At 50.2% G+C, this 15,934-nt stretch overlaps 1 protein-coding gene across 2 annotated transcripts in view; it reads right to left on the reverse strand.

The window, feature by feature from the left end:
• Positions 1-13,929, reverse strand: part of LOC140392531 (small integral membrane protein 1-like) — a 37,421-nt gene extending 23,492 nt beyond the window's left edge. Inside the window, exon 1 of one of the 2 annotated variants that reach the window (XM_072477800.1) lies at positions 13,754-13,929. Coding sequence is in view for 1 of the 2 variants with exons in the window: in XM_072477798.1 (XP_072333899.1) it covers positions 13,143-13,193 (51 nt within the window). In the remaining variant the exon portion in view is untranslated. Of the gene's footprint in view, positions 1-13,142; positions 13,731-13,753 lie in introns of those variants that run through there. The other variant, XM_072477798.1, reaches the window with a different exon arrangement.
• Positions 13,930-15,934: the final 2,005 nt, after the last annotated feature.

Consider the following 15,934-nt stretch of genomic DNA (forward strand, 5'->3'; position numbering starts at 1 on the left):
ATGAGGGACCTTGTCAAAGGCCTTACTGAAGTCCATATAGACAACATCCACTGCCCTACCTGCATCAACCATCTTTTTGACCTCCTCAAAAAACTCTATCAAGTTAGTGAGACTCCCCTTCACAAGAGCATGCTGCCTCTCACTAATACGTCCATTTGCTTCCAAATGGGAGTAGATCCTGTCTGGAAGAATTCTCTCCAGTAATTTCCCTACCACTGAAGTAAGGCTCACCGGTGGGGGCGGGTCATTGTGGGGGAAACCCCTGTAAGTGATGGTGCCTACAGCCTCTAACCAGGTGAGACACTGGTGCATTGAAGGTGATGGGCCGAGTGGGGAGATGTCAATGTCCATCACAACACTGACAGGGCTCCAGAATTAGTGAGGGAGGATGGAGTACAATAGGCAACAACTTCCCCTGCACATCGTGAGGCTCCAGGTAAATCAGAGGAACACCGACAGTGAGGGAGGGAGGGTCAAACCTCATCCTGTCGTAAACAAGCAGCACCACCATCTCGACGTTAATGGAGTCTTTCAAAATTGAAAGTCAGATTGGTTCTGTGTGGGTGGGGTTTGGTGGAGTGTGGAAGGACCTCAGTGGGCTCTGGGTCTCCTCTTTGGGGATGGATACTCACTTGTTGGTGTCGCTACAGTGGGCAGGGTCCAGGTCAATTACACAGGACTTGGAGCCCGAGCTCATAGACCATAGATGTTACAGTGCAGACGGAGGCCATTCGGCCCATCGAGTCTGCACTGGCCCTTACAAAGAGCACTCTACTGAAGCCCACGTATCTACCCTGTCCCCGTAACCCAGTAACCCCTACTGAACATTTTCTGGACACTAAGGGCAATTTATCATGGCCAATCCACCTAACCCGCACTTCTTTGGACTGTGGGAGGAAACCGGAGCACCCGGAGGAAACCCACGCAGGCACGGGGAGAACGTGCAGACTCCGCACAGACAGTGACCCAGCTGGGAATCAAACCTGGAGCTGTGAAGCAACAGTGCTAACCACTATGCTACCGTGCTGCCCCTTTTTTATTTGAGAAATATTATTATGCACAATTATTGGCCACACTACACAGCCCCTTCCAGTAATCAAGAGTCACTTCACTAAATTGGCAGATAAATTGGACTTGGGTTACCTGCAGGAGTATAGTAAGCTGACATTACTGAAAGTATAGTTAAACATTTACATGTGGCAAGAGTTGTCAGAGAAACAATGTTCTCCGAAAAGTGAGGCAATTGAATTAGCTAAACGTCAATTACAAACGGAAAAACCTGAACTAGAGTTGCAGGAAAAGCAAAAAGGGTAAGAGAGGGAAAAGGAAAGAGAGGGAAAAACGAAGAGGGAGCTTTACAAAATGAAAGAAGGAAACTTGACATGGAAATGGAACAATTAACAAGGTGAGACATGGAAAAGGAGAGAGAATTTCAACTTAAAATGCTGAAAGTTAAAGCAGAGACACTTGAGCATGTTGTGGAAGGAAGGGGTTCCCCTAGTATTTCCCCTCATGGGGAAATGTTTAAATTTATACAAGCTTCTCCAAAATTTGAGGAAAAGGATCTGGAAGCATTCTTTATTTTGTTTGAAAAGGTAGCTAAACAGGTGAAATGGCCAAAAGAAATTTGGATATTACTTTTACAAAGCCTTCAGGCAAGTCGAGCTAGTGAGTTGTATGTATCATTGTTGGAAGAGATATTTGTAGATTATAATGTAGTAAAGAAAGTGATCCTTAGTGCATATAAGTTCAGGAAGCAAGAGCAAGCCAGGTTTCTAATGAACGCTTTGAAAGAAACCGGCACAACCCAATAGGCTCTCTTCAAACTTGGAAAAGCAACATAGTGGACGATGGGAATGCAGCCTTGGGGAGTAAAGGCTTTCGCGAAGGTGGCAAACTGTATCAACTCTGCCAACCCATCAGTGAAGGCAAGTCACAGATTCACAATTTGTGCCATTCATCAATGTCAAATGAATTGTATTTGTTCACCTTGAGAAAACAAACAATCAGTTTTGCCAAGTCAATGAGTGGAGTTCAGAACCTCATTGGTTCAATTATGTAATTTGCACGTTCTCACCTTCCACAGGACTCCAGATGTAACACCTGTTGAATGCTGCTAACTTCTACATTAGAGTTCCAGGGTTAGTGTCCCAGGGGTAAGGGAACACTGAGGAACAAGGCAATCTAAGGTGCCAAAGCTTAGCTGCCCAACTTCTCCCAGAGCCTTCTCGTTCACACCCTTTCCACATTCTGATCGTCAATATCTCTTTTTCAAACTGAGAATGGATCCAGAAGGCAGTCACACCTGTCCATTGTCCGCTCTACTCCGACGAGTGACTGTCGAAACTCTGTCTGCTGTTGAATTTCCACCAGTGCGCTGGCTGCTGCTTCCGTAGTCTCATTGTGCAGGTGGCTGGGTTCCAGCAGCTCTCCGAGTGCCTGAGACCTGGGCTGTCCCGGTCTCCGACTGCTGTGGGGGCTTGTCTGTGAGCTATTCTCCAGAAAGTGACCCTGGGCCGAATCTGCAACTTTGCCCCACTGAGGTGGGTGTCTCTGAGCTGGTGGAGGGTGAGCGGTATAGCGGTTCCAGCTGAGTGCCCTCACCCTCAGACATGTTTTGGGGTCTCGGGGAGCTGCTGGGTTGGCTGTGATCTGCTGGTAACTGCAGAAGACAAGAGGAGAGTTTTATTGGATGAGCTGAAGCTGATTGTGAACATGGCGCTCTGCGTGAATCGCAGGATTGGATGAATGATGGGGCTGGGATCCGTACTCGGTGCTGTGTGAGGCCAAGCTCTGTGCCTCCTGGGGAACCATCCCGGTCCTCAACAGCGAGCTCTGCGGCAACCCCCTCCAATCTGGTGAGGGCGTCTCTGCCGTCCCTCCCCCAGCCTGGACTCACTCTCGTTTGTTGTGCACACGTTTGGCCTGTATGGGGTCATGGATAATTGGAGCACATTCTGGGGAAGGTGGGACCTGTACAGACAGGACAGTTTGCACCTGAACCAGAGGGGCACCAGTATCCTGGGAGGGAAATTTGCTACGGCTCTTCAGGGGGGGGGGTTTAAACTAATTTTGTCAGGGGGCTGGGAAAACGAGCTGTAGTCCAGAAGCCAGTGTTGAGAGGAGTGAGGTACTGAGGAGGGTATCAAGGTCGCAGGAGTGTACCGGCAGTCAGAAAGGTGGGTTGAAGTGTGTCTACTTCAATGCAAGGAGCATCCGGAATAAGGTAGGTGAACTTGGAGCGTGGATTGGTACTTGGGACTATGATGTTTTGGCCATTACGGAGACACGGTTAGAACAGGGACAGGAATGGTTGTTGGAAGTTCCGGGGTATAGATGTTTCAGTAAGAGTCGGGAAGATGGTAAAAGAGGTGGAGGAGTAGCATTGTTAATCAAGGATAGTTTAACGGCTGCAGAAAGGCAGTTTGAAGGGGACCTGCCTACTGAGGTAATATGGGCCGAAGTTAAAAATAGGAAAGGAGCGGTCTCGTTGTTAGGAGTTTTCTATAGGCCCCCAAATAGTAATAGAGATGTGGAGGAAGAAATTGCAAAGCAGATTATGGATAGGTGTGGAGGTCTCAGGGTAGTTCTCATGGATGACTTTAACTTTCCAAATATTGATTGGAACCTCTATAGGTCGAACAGTTCGGATGGGGCAGTTTTTGTACAGTGTGTGCAGGAGGGTTTCCTGACACAATATGTGAATAGGCCAACAAGAGGGGGGGCCACATTGGATTTGGTACTGGGTAATGAACCGGGCCAAGTGTTAGATTTGTTTGTGGGAGAGCACTTTGGAGATAGTGACCACAATTCGGTGTCTTTCACTATTGCAATGGAGAGGGATAGGGCCATACGGCAGGGCAAGGTTTATAATTGGGGGAGGGGTAATTATGATGCGATTAGGCAAGAATTAGGGAGCATAAGATGGGAACAGAAACTGTCAGGGAAAGGCACAAATGAAAAGTGCAGCTTGTTCAAGGGACAAATACTGCGTGTCCTTGATAGGTATGTCCCTGTCAGGCAGGGAGGAAATGGCCATGTGAGGGAACCATGGTTCACCAAAGAGGTTGAATGTCTTGTCAAGAGGAAAAAGGAAGCGTATGTAAGGATGAGAAAACAAGGTTCAGTTGGGTCGCTTGAGGGTAATAAGGTAGCAAGAAATGAGCTAAAAAAAAAGGTCTTAGGAGAGCTAGGAGGGGGCATGAGAAGTCCTTGGCGGGTCGGATCAAGGAAAACCCCAAGGCTTTTTACTCTTATGTGAGAAATAATAGAATGACCAGGGTGAGGTTAGGGCCAGTCAAGGACAGTAGTGGGAACTTGTGCATGGAGTCAGAAGAAATAGGAGAGCCGTTGAATGAATACTTTTCTTCAGTGTTCACCAAGGAGAGGGGCCATGTTTTTGAGGATGAGAGTGTGATTCAGGCGGGTAGGCTGGAGGAGGTAGATGTTCTGAGGAAGGATGATTAGCAATTTTGAAAAACCTTAGGGTCGACAAGTCCCCTGGGCCAGATGGGATATATCCAAGGATTCTTTGGGAGGCAAGGGATGAGATTGCATAGCCTTTGGCTTTGATCTTTGGGTCCTCACTGTCCACGGGGATAGTGCCAGAGAACTGGAGAGTGGCGAATGTTGTTCCTCTGTTCAAGAAAGGGAATAGGAATGACCCTGGTAATTGTAGGCCGATTAGTCTTACTTCGGTGGTCAGGAAGATAATGGAAAAGGTCCTGAAGGAAAGGATTTATGACCATTTGGAAAGATGCAGCTTAATCCGGGTTAGTCAACACAGATTCGTGAAGGGTAGGTCTTGCCTCACAAATTTGATTCAATTCTTTGAGGAGGTAACTAAGTGTGTAGATGAAGGTAGAGCAGTTGATGTCGTATACATGGATTTTAGTAAGGCATTTGATTGGGTTAGACCTGCAGCCTCACAGTGCCGAAGTCCCAGGTTCGATCCTGGCCCTGGGTCACTGTCCGTGTGGAGTTTGCACATTCTCCCCGTGTTTACGTGGGTTTCGCCCCCACAACCCAAAGATGTGCAGGCTAGGTGGATTGGCCATGCTAAATTGAGTCTTAATTGGAAAAAATGAATTGGGTACTCTAAATTTATATTTAAAAAAAGTAAGGCATTTGATAAGGTTCCCCATGGTCGGCTTATGAAGAAAGTAAGGAGGTGTGGGATTGAGGGAAATTTGGCCAATTGGATGAGTAACTGGCTATCACATAGAAGACAGAGGGTGGTGGTGAATGGAAAATTTTCAGACTGGAGACCAGTTACCAGCGGTGTACCACAGGGATCAGTGCTGGGTCCTCTGCTATTTGTGATTTTTATCAATGACTTGGAGGAGGGGGCAGAAGGGTGGGTCAGTAAATTTGCTGATGGTGAAGTCGTGGATGAGGTGGAGGGCTGTTGTAGGCTGAAAAGAGACATTGCTAGGATGCAGAGCTGGGCCGAAAAATGGCAAATGGAGTTTAACCCTGATAAGTGCGAGGTTATTCATTTTGGTAGAAAAAATTTGAATGCGGATTACAGGGTCAACGGCAGGGTTCTGAGGAATGTGGAGGAACAGAGAGATCTCGGGGTTCATGTCCACAGATCTCTGAACGTTGCCACTCAAGTGGATAGAGCCGTGAAGAAGGCCTATAGTGTGTTAGCGTTTATTAGCAGGGGGCTTGATGGAGGGGGTTGGTGCGGGGCGGGGAGGAGCATAGAGTGTCGCTCTATGCGGACAACTTGCTGCTGTATGTGGCGGACCCGGTGGGGGGAATGCCGGAGGTAATGAGGATCCTCAGGGAGTTCGGGGATTTCTCACGGTACAAGCTCAACATGGGGAAGAGTGAGTTGTTCGTGGTTCACTCAGGGGACTAGGAGAGGGGGATTGGCGAGCTCCCACTAAAAAGGGCAGAGAGGAGCTTCAGGTTCTTGGGGGTCCAGGTGGCCAGGAGCTGGGGGGCCCTGCATAGGCTTAATTTCACGAGGCTAGTGGAGCAAGTGGAGGAGGAGTTCAAGAGGTGGGATGCGTTGCCGCTGTCTTGGTGGGTAGGGTGCAGTCAGTTAAGATGACAGTGCTCCCAAGGTTTTTGTTCCTGTTCCAGTGCCTCCCCATTTTTATCCCGAGGGCCTTCTTTGGGCGGGTCAACAGGAGCATAACGGGGTTTGTGTAGGCGCGAGGGACTCCGAGGGTGAGAAGGATGTTCCTGGAGCGGAGTAGGGATGAGGGGGGGGGGGGGGGGGTGGGGGGGGGCTGGCGCTGCCCAACCTCTGTGGGTACTACTGGGCCGCCAATGCGGCGATGGTGCGTAAGTGGGTGATGGAGGGGGAGCGAGCTGCTGCCGCTCCCTCCAATGAGGTATACCACGAGTCCGGTGGTGGCGGCTACCCTCAAAATCTGGGGGCAGTGGAGGCGGCACAGGGCGGAAGTTGGGGCCACGATGTGGACCCCAATACGGGGAAACCACCGGTTTGTCCCAGGGAAAATAGATGGAGGGTTTTCGGGGTGGCACAGGGCAGGGATAAGATGGTTGGGGGACCTGTTTGTGGACGGGAAGTTCGCAAGCCTGGGTGAACTGGAGGAGAAGTATGGGCTCCCTCCGGGGAACGCCTTCAGATATTTACAGGTAAGGGCGTTTGCCAGACGGCAGGTGGTGGAATTCTCGCGGCTGCTGCCATGCAAGGTACAGGACAGGGTGCTCTCGGGGGCTGGGTTGGAGTGGGGAAGATCTTGGAATCTTACCAGGTGATGCAGGAGGAGGCCTCGGTGGCGGAGTTGAAAGGTAAGTGGGAGGAGGAGTTGGGAGAGGAGATCGAAGAGGGGTCGTGGGCAGATGCCCTAGGGAGGGTGAACTCTTCCTCTTCGTGCGCGAGGCTCAGCCTCATACAGTTTAAGGTGCTGCACAGGGCACACATGACCGGGACAAGGATGAGCCGTTTTTTTGGGTGTGAGGACAGGTGTGTTAGGTGCTCAGGGAGCCCAGCAAATCACACCCATATGTTCTGGGCATGCCCAACGCTGGAGGAATTTTGGAAGGGTGTAGCAAGGACGGTGTCGAGGGTGGTAGGATCCAGGGTCAAACCGGGCTGGGGGCTTGCAATATTTGAGGTTGCAGGGGAGCCGGGAGTGCAGGAGGCGAAAGAGGCCGGAATTCTGGTAGCCCGGCGAAGGATTCTTCTTCAGTGGAAGGATGTGAGGCCCCCAAGTGTGCAATCCTGGATCAACGATATGGCGGGGTTCATTAAATTGGAGAGGGTGAAATTCGCCTTAAGGGGATCGGTACAAGGGTTCTTTAGGCGGTGGCAACCGTTGTTGGACTTCCTGGCAGAACGGTAGACAATGGTCAGCAGCAGCAGCATGCGGGAGGGGGGGACTCAATTTTATTTTTGTTTATTTGCCCTGGGGGATCTGAGGGGGTGTATATATTTGCTATGTTTGCTTTGTGTTTAACTCGGGGTGTTAATTTATTATTTATGTGTAGGGGGGGAGGGGGGCACGGGGTTGTTTTAATTTGTTCTGTATTTAATTTTATTGGGTTTCTTTTCCATTCTGTTGTTGATATTTTGAGAAAACCCTAATAAAAATTATTTTTTTAAAAACAGAAGGCTTGAGTTTAAGAGCCGCGGGGTTATGCTGCAACTGTACATGACCCTGGTGCGACCACATTTGGAGTATTGTGTGCAGTTCTGGTCACCTTACTATAGGAATGATGTGGAAGCATTGGAAAGGTTGCAAAGGAGATTCACCAGGATGCTGCCTGGTTTGCAGGATAGGTCTTATGAGGAAAGGTTGAGGGAGCTAGGGCTTTTCTCTTTGGAGCGGAGGAGGATGAGAGGCGACTTAATAGAGGTTTATAAGATGATGAGGGAGATAGATAGAGTGGTCGTTCAGAGACTATTTCCTCGGGTGGATGTAGCTGTTACAAGGGGGCATAACTATAAGGTTCAGGGTGGGAGATATAGGAGGGATGTCCGAGGTAGGTTCTTTACCCAGAGAGTGGTTAGGGTGTGGAATGGACAGCCTGCTGTGATAGTGGAGTCGGACACTTTAGGAACTTTCAAGCGGTTATTGGATAGGCACATGGAGCACACCAGAATGACAGGGAGTGGGATAGCTTGATCTTGGTTTCGGACAAGGCTCGGCACAACAATGAGGGCCGAAGGGCCTGTTCTGTGCTGTACTGTTCTATGTTCTATGTGATGGGAGGAGATGGAGCAGAGGGGGCTGAAATGCATGTCCCTGTGTGAGGGGAGCTCTCCCCGGAGAGGGCTGCAATGCATGTCCTCTGTGTGAGGGGAGCTCTCCCCGGAGGGGGCTGAAATGCATGTCCCCTGTGTGAGGGGAGGCCTCCCCGGAGGGACAGAATATGGGGTGTGAGCAACGAGACAGATGGTGGTGATGTGAAAGTCTTGTTGAGAGAGGGAGTGTTCAAATGTGCCCACGCGACTGAATATACGAGATCTGTGACAAGAGTGGCCATTTGACTACATGATGCCTTGCTGAGAGATTGAGAGTGGGGGTAGCTGAGAGCGGAGTCATCCTTGCGGGGCAAATCAGATTATTCTTCCTCCTCCTGTACTGTGCGACGCTTCGTGAGTGGGCGCTGGTCTCGCTGATCTCCTGGGCAACGACCTCCCAAGCCAGAGAGGTGAGGTTGGTGTGTTTCATTGAGCCGTCCCTGGTGGAGAGGACATGCCGATGGGCCTGCACTCCCCAGGTGAGGCCTCGAACGCCTTGACGCTGAAAGCTGGTGTTCCATCCTTCTCGAGGCTGCTTGCTATTTGCCTCTGGGTTCCAGATGTGTTGGAGGTGCTGGTGAAGACAGGTGTGTTGTGTTTGGTCCTTTGTACTTCACGAATGAACTCACCAAACACTTCAACTTGTCCAAACCAGAATCTTTTATTGAGTCTCGTGTGGTATGATAGCAATTGGATACAGAGCACGTTATCATGGAGTCTGCTAACTCCTCCTCTGGAATTTGCACGCACCACAGACCATTCACATGTACATCTTATTACCCTCTCAATCTTCTTCTGAAGATGGCCGGATGTGTCTCCCTTTATATGGGAGTGGCAGGTCACATCACCTTGGTCTAGAACATAGAACATACAGTGCAGAAGGAGGCCATTCGGCCCATCAAGTCTGCACCGACCCTTGGAAAGAGCACCCTACCCCACACCATCACTCTATCCCTGTAACCCAGTAACCCCACCCAACCTTTTTGGACACTAAGGGCAATTTAGCGTGGCCTATCCACCTAACCTGCACGTCTTTGGACTGTGGGAGGAAACCGGAGCACCCGGAGGAAACCCACGTAGACACGGGGAGAACGTGCAGACTCTGCCCAGACAGTGACCCAGTGGGGAATCGAACGTGGGACCCTGGCGCTGTGAAGCCACAGTGCTATCCACTTGTGCTACCGTGCTGCCCCTCGAGACCGCATAGTGTGTCTGTACCGCCACCTGCTGGTTGGAGGTCACACACCATCCAACTATGGTATAGCCTGTAGGCAGATCACCACATCCCCCTTTCTCATAAAACATTGAGATAATTTTTTTTTACAGGTAACATTAAACATTAAACATACATTCATTACATGTAGCTGGTAACGTGAGCACATTTTACTAAAGTGTCCATTTACATGTTGTGCCTGACAAGTGGGCAGCATTGTAGCACCATGGTTAGCACTGTTGCTTCACAGCTCCAGGGTCCCGGGTTTGATTCCGGCTTGGGTCGCTGTCTGTGCGGAGTCTGCACGTTCTCCCCGTGTCTGCGTGGGTTTCCTCCGGATGCTCCAGTTTCCTCCCACAAGTCCCGAAAGACGTGCTGTTAGGTGAATTGGACATTCTGAATTCTCCCTCCGTGTACCTGAACAGGCGCCGGAATGTGGCGACTAGGGGTTTTCACAGTAACTTCATTGCAGTGTTGATGTAAGCCTACTTGTGACACTAATAAAGATTATTATTGTCATAAGTGTCCTTTTCCTTTGTGCAAATCTCATTCTTTCGAGTTGTTCCTTCAGAGACTGGTTTGTTTGCTGGCCTTGCTTCTCTTACGCTTCGCCCTGTGTCTTTGCAAGGCCTGTGTCCCAGACTGCCATATTAATGTTACCAGTCACTTTCTCTTCCACGTTCTTGATGCTGCTTGCCACTTGCGACTGTTCAGTTGCTGGTTGGTTAGTGGGATGAGGTAGTTCTTCCAGTCTTCTCTTTTTTCTTTTAATTTTTAGCACGGTGATGTATTTTGGTGTGTCTCTTGTTTTGTTATAGCAGCCTCTGGCGCGGCGCTGTGTGTTGAGAGGTATGGAGGGTGGAACTGGGGTTGGCGGTTTCAGCGTGCTGGAGCGTCGGTGACTGGCTCTCCATCACTGGAGGTGACTCTCTGACCTGATCCAGGCACTGCCTCTTCTTGGTCAAACTCGCAAATGTGCGAGTGGTCTGTGGAGCTGCATAATGAGATAGTCATTAGGTCGTCCTCAGCGTCAGTATCACGAGTGTTGTCTACTATTGCAATCTCCATGTCGCTGTGATCAGAATCTTCATCTATGTCCTCCCGTTCGTCATCAGTGTCATCGACTGTGTCATGATATTTAGATCAGCATATCATGGTGCAATCACATACACACACTGATGGACATGCAGTAGGACCAACCAACACACACATAGCATCGCAGCCAATCACCAGTGAGAGCACACGCACTATAAAAACAGGGGACACTACAGTTCCCGCTCATTCCAGCAGCAGCCAGCTCAGAGCACCGAGCTCAGAGCCTGCCACTCAGACATTCACCATGTGCTGAGTGCCTCACCCAGATAGTGATAGGGCAGGGTTCACAGATTAGCTGGTGATGCACGTACCCAAGTTAGCAGTGTGCTGTTACAGTTAAGTAGTTAATAAAATTGAGCTACACCATCTCCAGCCGTGTTGGATCGTTTGTACATCAGAACACCCAACACGACATGATACCAGAAGTGGACGCAAGCCAGTGCCTGTGAGACTTACCTGCAGCGTATCAGCAATCCGCCGTCCTGCACCGTGGAGAACATCAACCCGCCGCCGCCGCTCCGAATCGCTGGCAACCTCGGGGTCAATTGGAAACTGTTCAAGCAACGTTTCCTGCTCATCCTCGAGGCCACAGACAGGGAGAATGCATCGGACACCAGGAAGATTGCCCTTCTTCTCTCCACGGCGGGGCAACACGCCACCCACATCTTTAATGCCCTTACATTTACGGACGGCGAGGACAAAACCAAATACAAGACGGTGCTCCTGAAGTTCGACGAGCACTTCAGCGTTGAAGTAAACGAGAGCTTCGAGAGGTACCTGTTCCAGCAGCGCCTGCAAGGTAAGGATGAACCTTTCCACTCTTACTTATCACACCTCCGCATCCTCGCGCAGTCCTGCAGCTATGGGACCACCTCTGACTCCATGATACGCGACCAGATAGTTTTCAAGTCATGTCGGACACCCTGCGCCAGCAGCTCCTTCGGGTCAAGCAACTCACCCTGGCGACTGCCGTCGAGACCTGCGTCCTCCATGAGAACGCCACCAGCCGGTACTCACACATCCAGGCGGCAGAAACGGCGCGGCACGGGCCCCATGAGGCGGAGCGGGTCCAGACGATCGAGTACCTCCCGGGCCGCAGTCTGGAGGACGGGGGCCATTTTGCGTGCTTTCCGAGGCATCCCGCGCTTGTACGCGCCAAAAGAGGGGACGCTGACGCAGAGGAACGCAATGCTCAGGCGCGCATTACACAAGACCGCACCGCACATGCGCGGTGGCGCAACGAACGCACTGACGTCACGACGTGCGGCGACTGTGGCTCCGCCCATTTAAAGCGGCAATGTCCTGCCAAAGCGCGACAATGCCTACGCTGTGGCAGGTTGGGCCACTATGCTGCCTGCTGTCGAGCAGCTCACCCTGCCAACTCGTACCCCTTTTACCAGCCTCGCAGAAACGTTCGGGCAATTCAACCCACGTTCACCGAGTCCGATCCCGACGTCACACAGACCAGTGACACTGAGGACAGGGAGCCCTTCCGCTTTGCTGTCATCAACAACAAGCTGTCCCCGAGTCAAACGCACCAGCCGCTGTCGATGCACAGCATTGATCCGGACGACGAGTGGTGTGCCACCCTGACGGTCAACCCCACCTGAGAGACTTAATTTATGAATTCACTGACTTGTTCCGACATACTGTTTCAGACTTTTTGCCATACTGTTTAAGATTTTGTTATTGTTAGTTAATGACATTGGTTTGGTTCTTGGTGTAACATAGTTAGTTTCTGCACCTGGCACCTTCCTGTGTATATAGTATAGCCACATGTACATATTGTTGTAAATATTGCACACACATGATTAGATGCACTCACCACATTCGTTTATTTATTATCATGTAGGCACATATTCTTTGCGAAAAGGGGGGATGTCATGATATTTAGATCAGCATATCATGGTGCATTCACACACACATGATGGACATGCAGTAGGACCAACCAACACACACACAACATCGCAGCCAATCACCAGTGAGAGTACACGCACTATAAAAACAGGGGACACTACAGTTCCCGCTCATTCCAGCAGCAGCCAGCTCAGAGCATCGAGCTCAGAGCCTGCCACTCAGACATTCACCATGTGCTGAGTGCCTCACCCAGATAGTAATAGGACAGGGTCCACAGATTAGCTGGTGATGCACGTACCCAAGTTAGCAGTGTGCTGTTACAGTTAAGTAGTTAATACAATTGAGCTACACCATCTCCAGCCGTGTTGGATCGTTTGACCAGAACACCCAACACGACATGATACCAGAAGTGGGACTGCTTGGGAGTAAATTACCAGAGTCATTTCAACGGGTCACCACAGACCACCGAGGCCAGTTTTTCCAAGATTGGGATGACTTCTTGCATCTCTGGCTCAATCAGTAGCTGATCTTCGGTTGTATCAGCAGCTTCTATTTCTACATGTGCCATATCCAAATTCCCGCTCTCCACGGAGTCCAGCGCGGTCTGGACGTCCTCCCCCCCCCCCCCCCCCCCCCCCGTGACCACCTCGTCATTGCTTACACCCCCCCGGAGCCGTGTCTCTGGAGCTTCATCTGTTCTGCTGGAGAAGAGATGAACAAGCAACTGATCGTATTCCTCATCCGTCTCACCTTCCATGTCATCACTTTCTGCATCATCGGTGATAACTTGAAGATGTTCATAGCAATCGGCCACGGATTCAGCTTTATCGTCAGCTTTTTCACCTGAAAAATGCAACTTCGCACACGGAATTATTCATTTTAAAATAGAGCGGCAGGTTCAAAATCAGCCTTTTGTTTGGCCACCAAAGCTTGGCTCAAAACTCCACCCTGTGGAACTTCAGTGGGACTGAAGAAATTGAAGAATGATTAATTTGGTACCGTTGTTGTCGCTGTTCTTGGAGTGCTCCGACCTTTGTACTTTGGTTTCGTTCGAATTGTTCTTACTGTTACATTTTTGCCCTCCCTCCTGGCGGTTGTGGAGTCTGTGCAGCCGATGATTTGCGGTTCAGCAAAGAACAATTTCAGCGGCCGTGTGTCCAACTGATACACTTTAGTGATCACCTCATTGGTGAAATACTCATGAGGCCTGAATGTAAACTCCAGAGTGAAGCTCCGCAGCTTTTCAGTCCCTGTCCATTTAACACTCACATCTCGCAGATACTTTTACACGGGTTCATCATCTCGAATCAGCCATTGCGCACGTTCTTCAAGACTGTTAACCAGAATTGTGGAATGCTCACCGGCAGGTCTGTCCCCTCGTCTGATTTGTCCTCCTCCAGTAGGATTTCTTCCAAATCCTCACTCACCGTGCACACCGTAATGCCTTGCAGTGATTCACTGTGCTCAGGTGACCAGCCACCTTCTTGGATATTGAGCCGCTCGACTACATTCAGGGATTCACACGATTTTATCCCAAGTACTGAGTCCACAATGTGAATGAGTATTGTGTACTTGATGCCTGTCACTAAGCACTAGTTCACAAACATCAAAGGTATCCAGAGTTCTTGTTCCAAAGTCTATCATCAGCCCTTGACGATCAGCAAATTCCTGTTGCAGGTTTAGCTTTTGCAAAGCTTGTCCACTCACGAGGTTGGTCGTGGCTTTAGGGTCAAAGTCACAACGAATGAAAGCATGATTCAGCATTTCCCTCGATTTGAGTAAAGGTTTTCGGAGGGTTCTTATTATCTTCCTTCTTTGTTACGATTTTGTTTTCATCTTTGTTTCTGAAAGTTGTCTGGAATCTCGCCGCGATGAGATCAATGACAAACTGTTCTTCGTGTTTATCTCAGCCACTGCATACACCGCTCGTGCACGGTCCACGGTGGAACGACCAACACATTGTTTTGCAAAGTGCCCAACACGGCCGGACCTGGAACAAACTTTTCCAAAGGCCGGACATTGCCATGGGGCATGTCGAGTGCCCCACTTTTGGCACAAGATAGCAGCGGTTCCTGTCGGCCGCTTAAAATGGCTGCCCGCACTGAGACCATGTTTCATGATGACGTGCGTCACAGCACGAATGGCGCTGGCTTCTTCTTCCAATTTGGCGCCATCACATTTTGAGCAGAGTGCGCCTCCTCTTTGTGCAGCAACCTCGCTCGCCTGGCAAATCTTCACAGCCTTTCCAGCACCAAATCTTCCTCCTGCAATAATATCTCCCGAAGCGTATCATCAAGTAAACCAAAGACAATTAGGTCGTGGATTAAGGAAGATTTCAGGTGACTGAAGTTGCAGGACTGGGCATTCAGCCTCAAGTCCGTGACAAAACTGTCAAATGATTGGCCAGATCTCTGGGTACGCATACGGAAGAGATAAACAAAGAAAATTACAGCACAGGAACAGGCCCTTCGGCCCTCCCAGCCTGCGCCGATATAGCGCTCAAAGGTTTCATTCTTTTTAGGGGAACGATGCTTATCAAAGTGATTCATAGATTATCATAGAATTTACAGCGCAGAAGGAGGCCATTCTGCCCATCGAGTCTGCACCGGCTCTTGGAAAGAGCACCCTACCCAAGGTCAACACCTCCACCCTATCCCCATAACCCAGTAACCCCACCCAACACTAAGGGCAATTTAGCATGGCCAATCCACCTAACCTGCACATCTTTGGACTGTGGGAGGAAACCGGAGCACCCGGAGGAAACCCACGCACACACGGGGAGGATGTGCAGACTCCGCACAGACAGTGACCCAAGCCGAAATCGAACCTGGTACCCTGGAGCTGTGAAGCAATTGTGCTATCCACAATGCTACATCATTTCAACAAATCTCTTGTGATCCTCCCCATTATCAAACACAAACCAGTTGTACAGTTCGAGCGCCTGTGGACCTGCCGCCGTTAGCAGCAACGCGATTCACCTTTCCTCAGGCTGGGCCTGCAGGCCCACGGCCGCAACATCGAGTTGAAACTGCTGTTTGAGCAGCCGCCCGATCTCACCTACGTTACCGGACATCTGAAGCTGGCCGTGGGGTCCTAGCCCTTTCATCTCGAGCTTCAGCATTTTCTTACGCGTTGGGTCGCCCCAGGCTGTAGTTCACCAGACCGATCTTCAAACCGAATGCCTAACGTTGTCACTGCCGTCACTATCTTTAAATCTCCAGCGCTTGTGGTACCGTGTTGTGCTTGGTCCTTTGTATTTCACGAAGGAACTCACCAAACACTTCCACTTGTCCAAACCAGAACCTTTTATTGAGTCTCGTGTGGTAAGATAGCAATCGGACACAGAGCACGTTATCATGGAGTCTGCTAACAACTCCTCTGGAACTTGCACCAGCATTGATCATTCAGAGGTATGCCTTATTACCCTCTCAATCTTCCTTTGAAGATAGCCGGATGTGTCTCCCACTAGTATCGGAGTCACAGGTCACATGACCACAGACAGCATGGGGTGTCTGTACTGCCACCTGCTGGTCGGAGGTCAC

Source organism: Scyliorhinus torazame, chromosome 16 (genome assembly GCF_047496885.1).
Source record: "Scyliorhinus torazame isolate Kashiwa2021f chromosome 16, sScyTor2.1, whole genome shotgun sequence".
Classification (NCBI taxonomy): domain Eukaryota; kingdom Metazoa; phylum Chordata; class Chondrichthyes; order Carcharhiniformes; family Scyliorhinidae; genus Scyliorhinus; species Scyliorhinus torazame.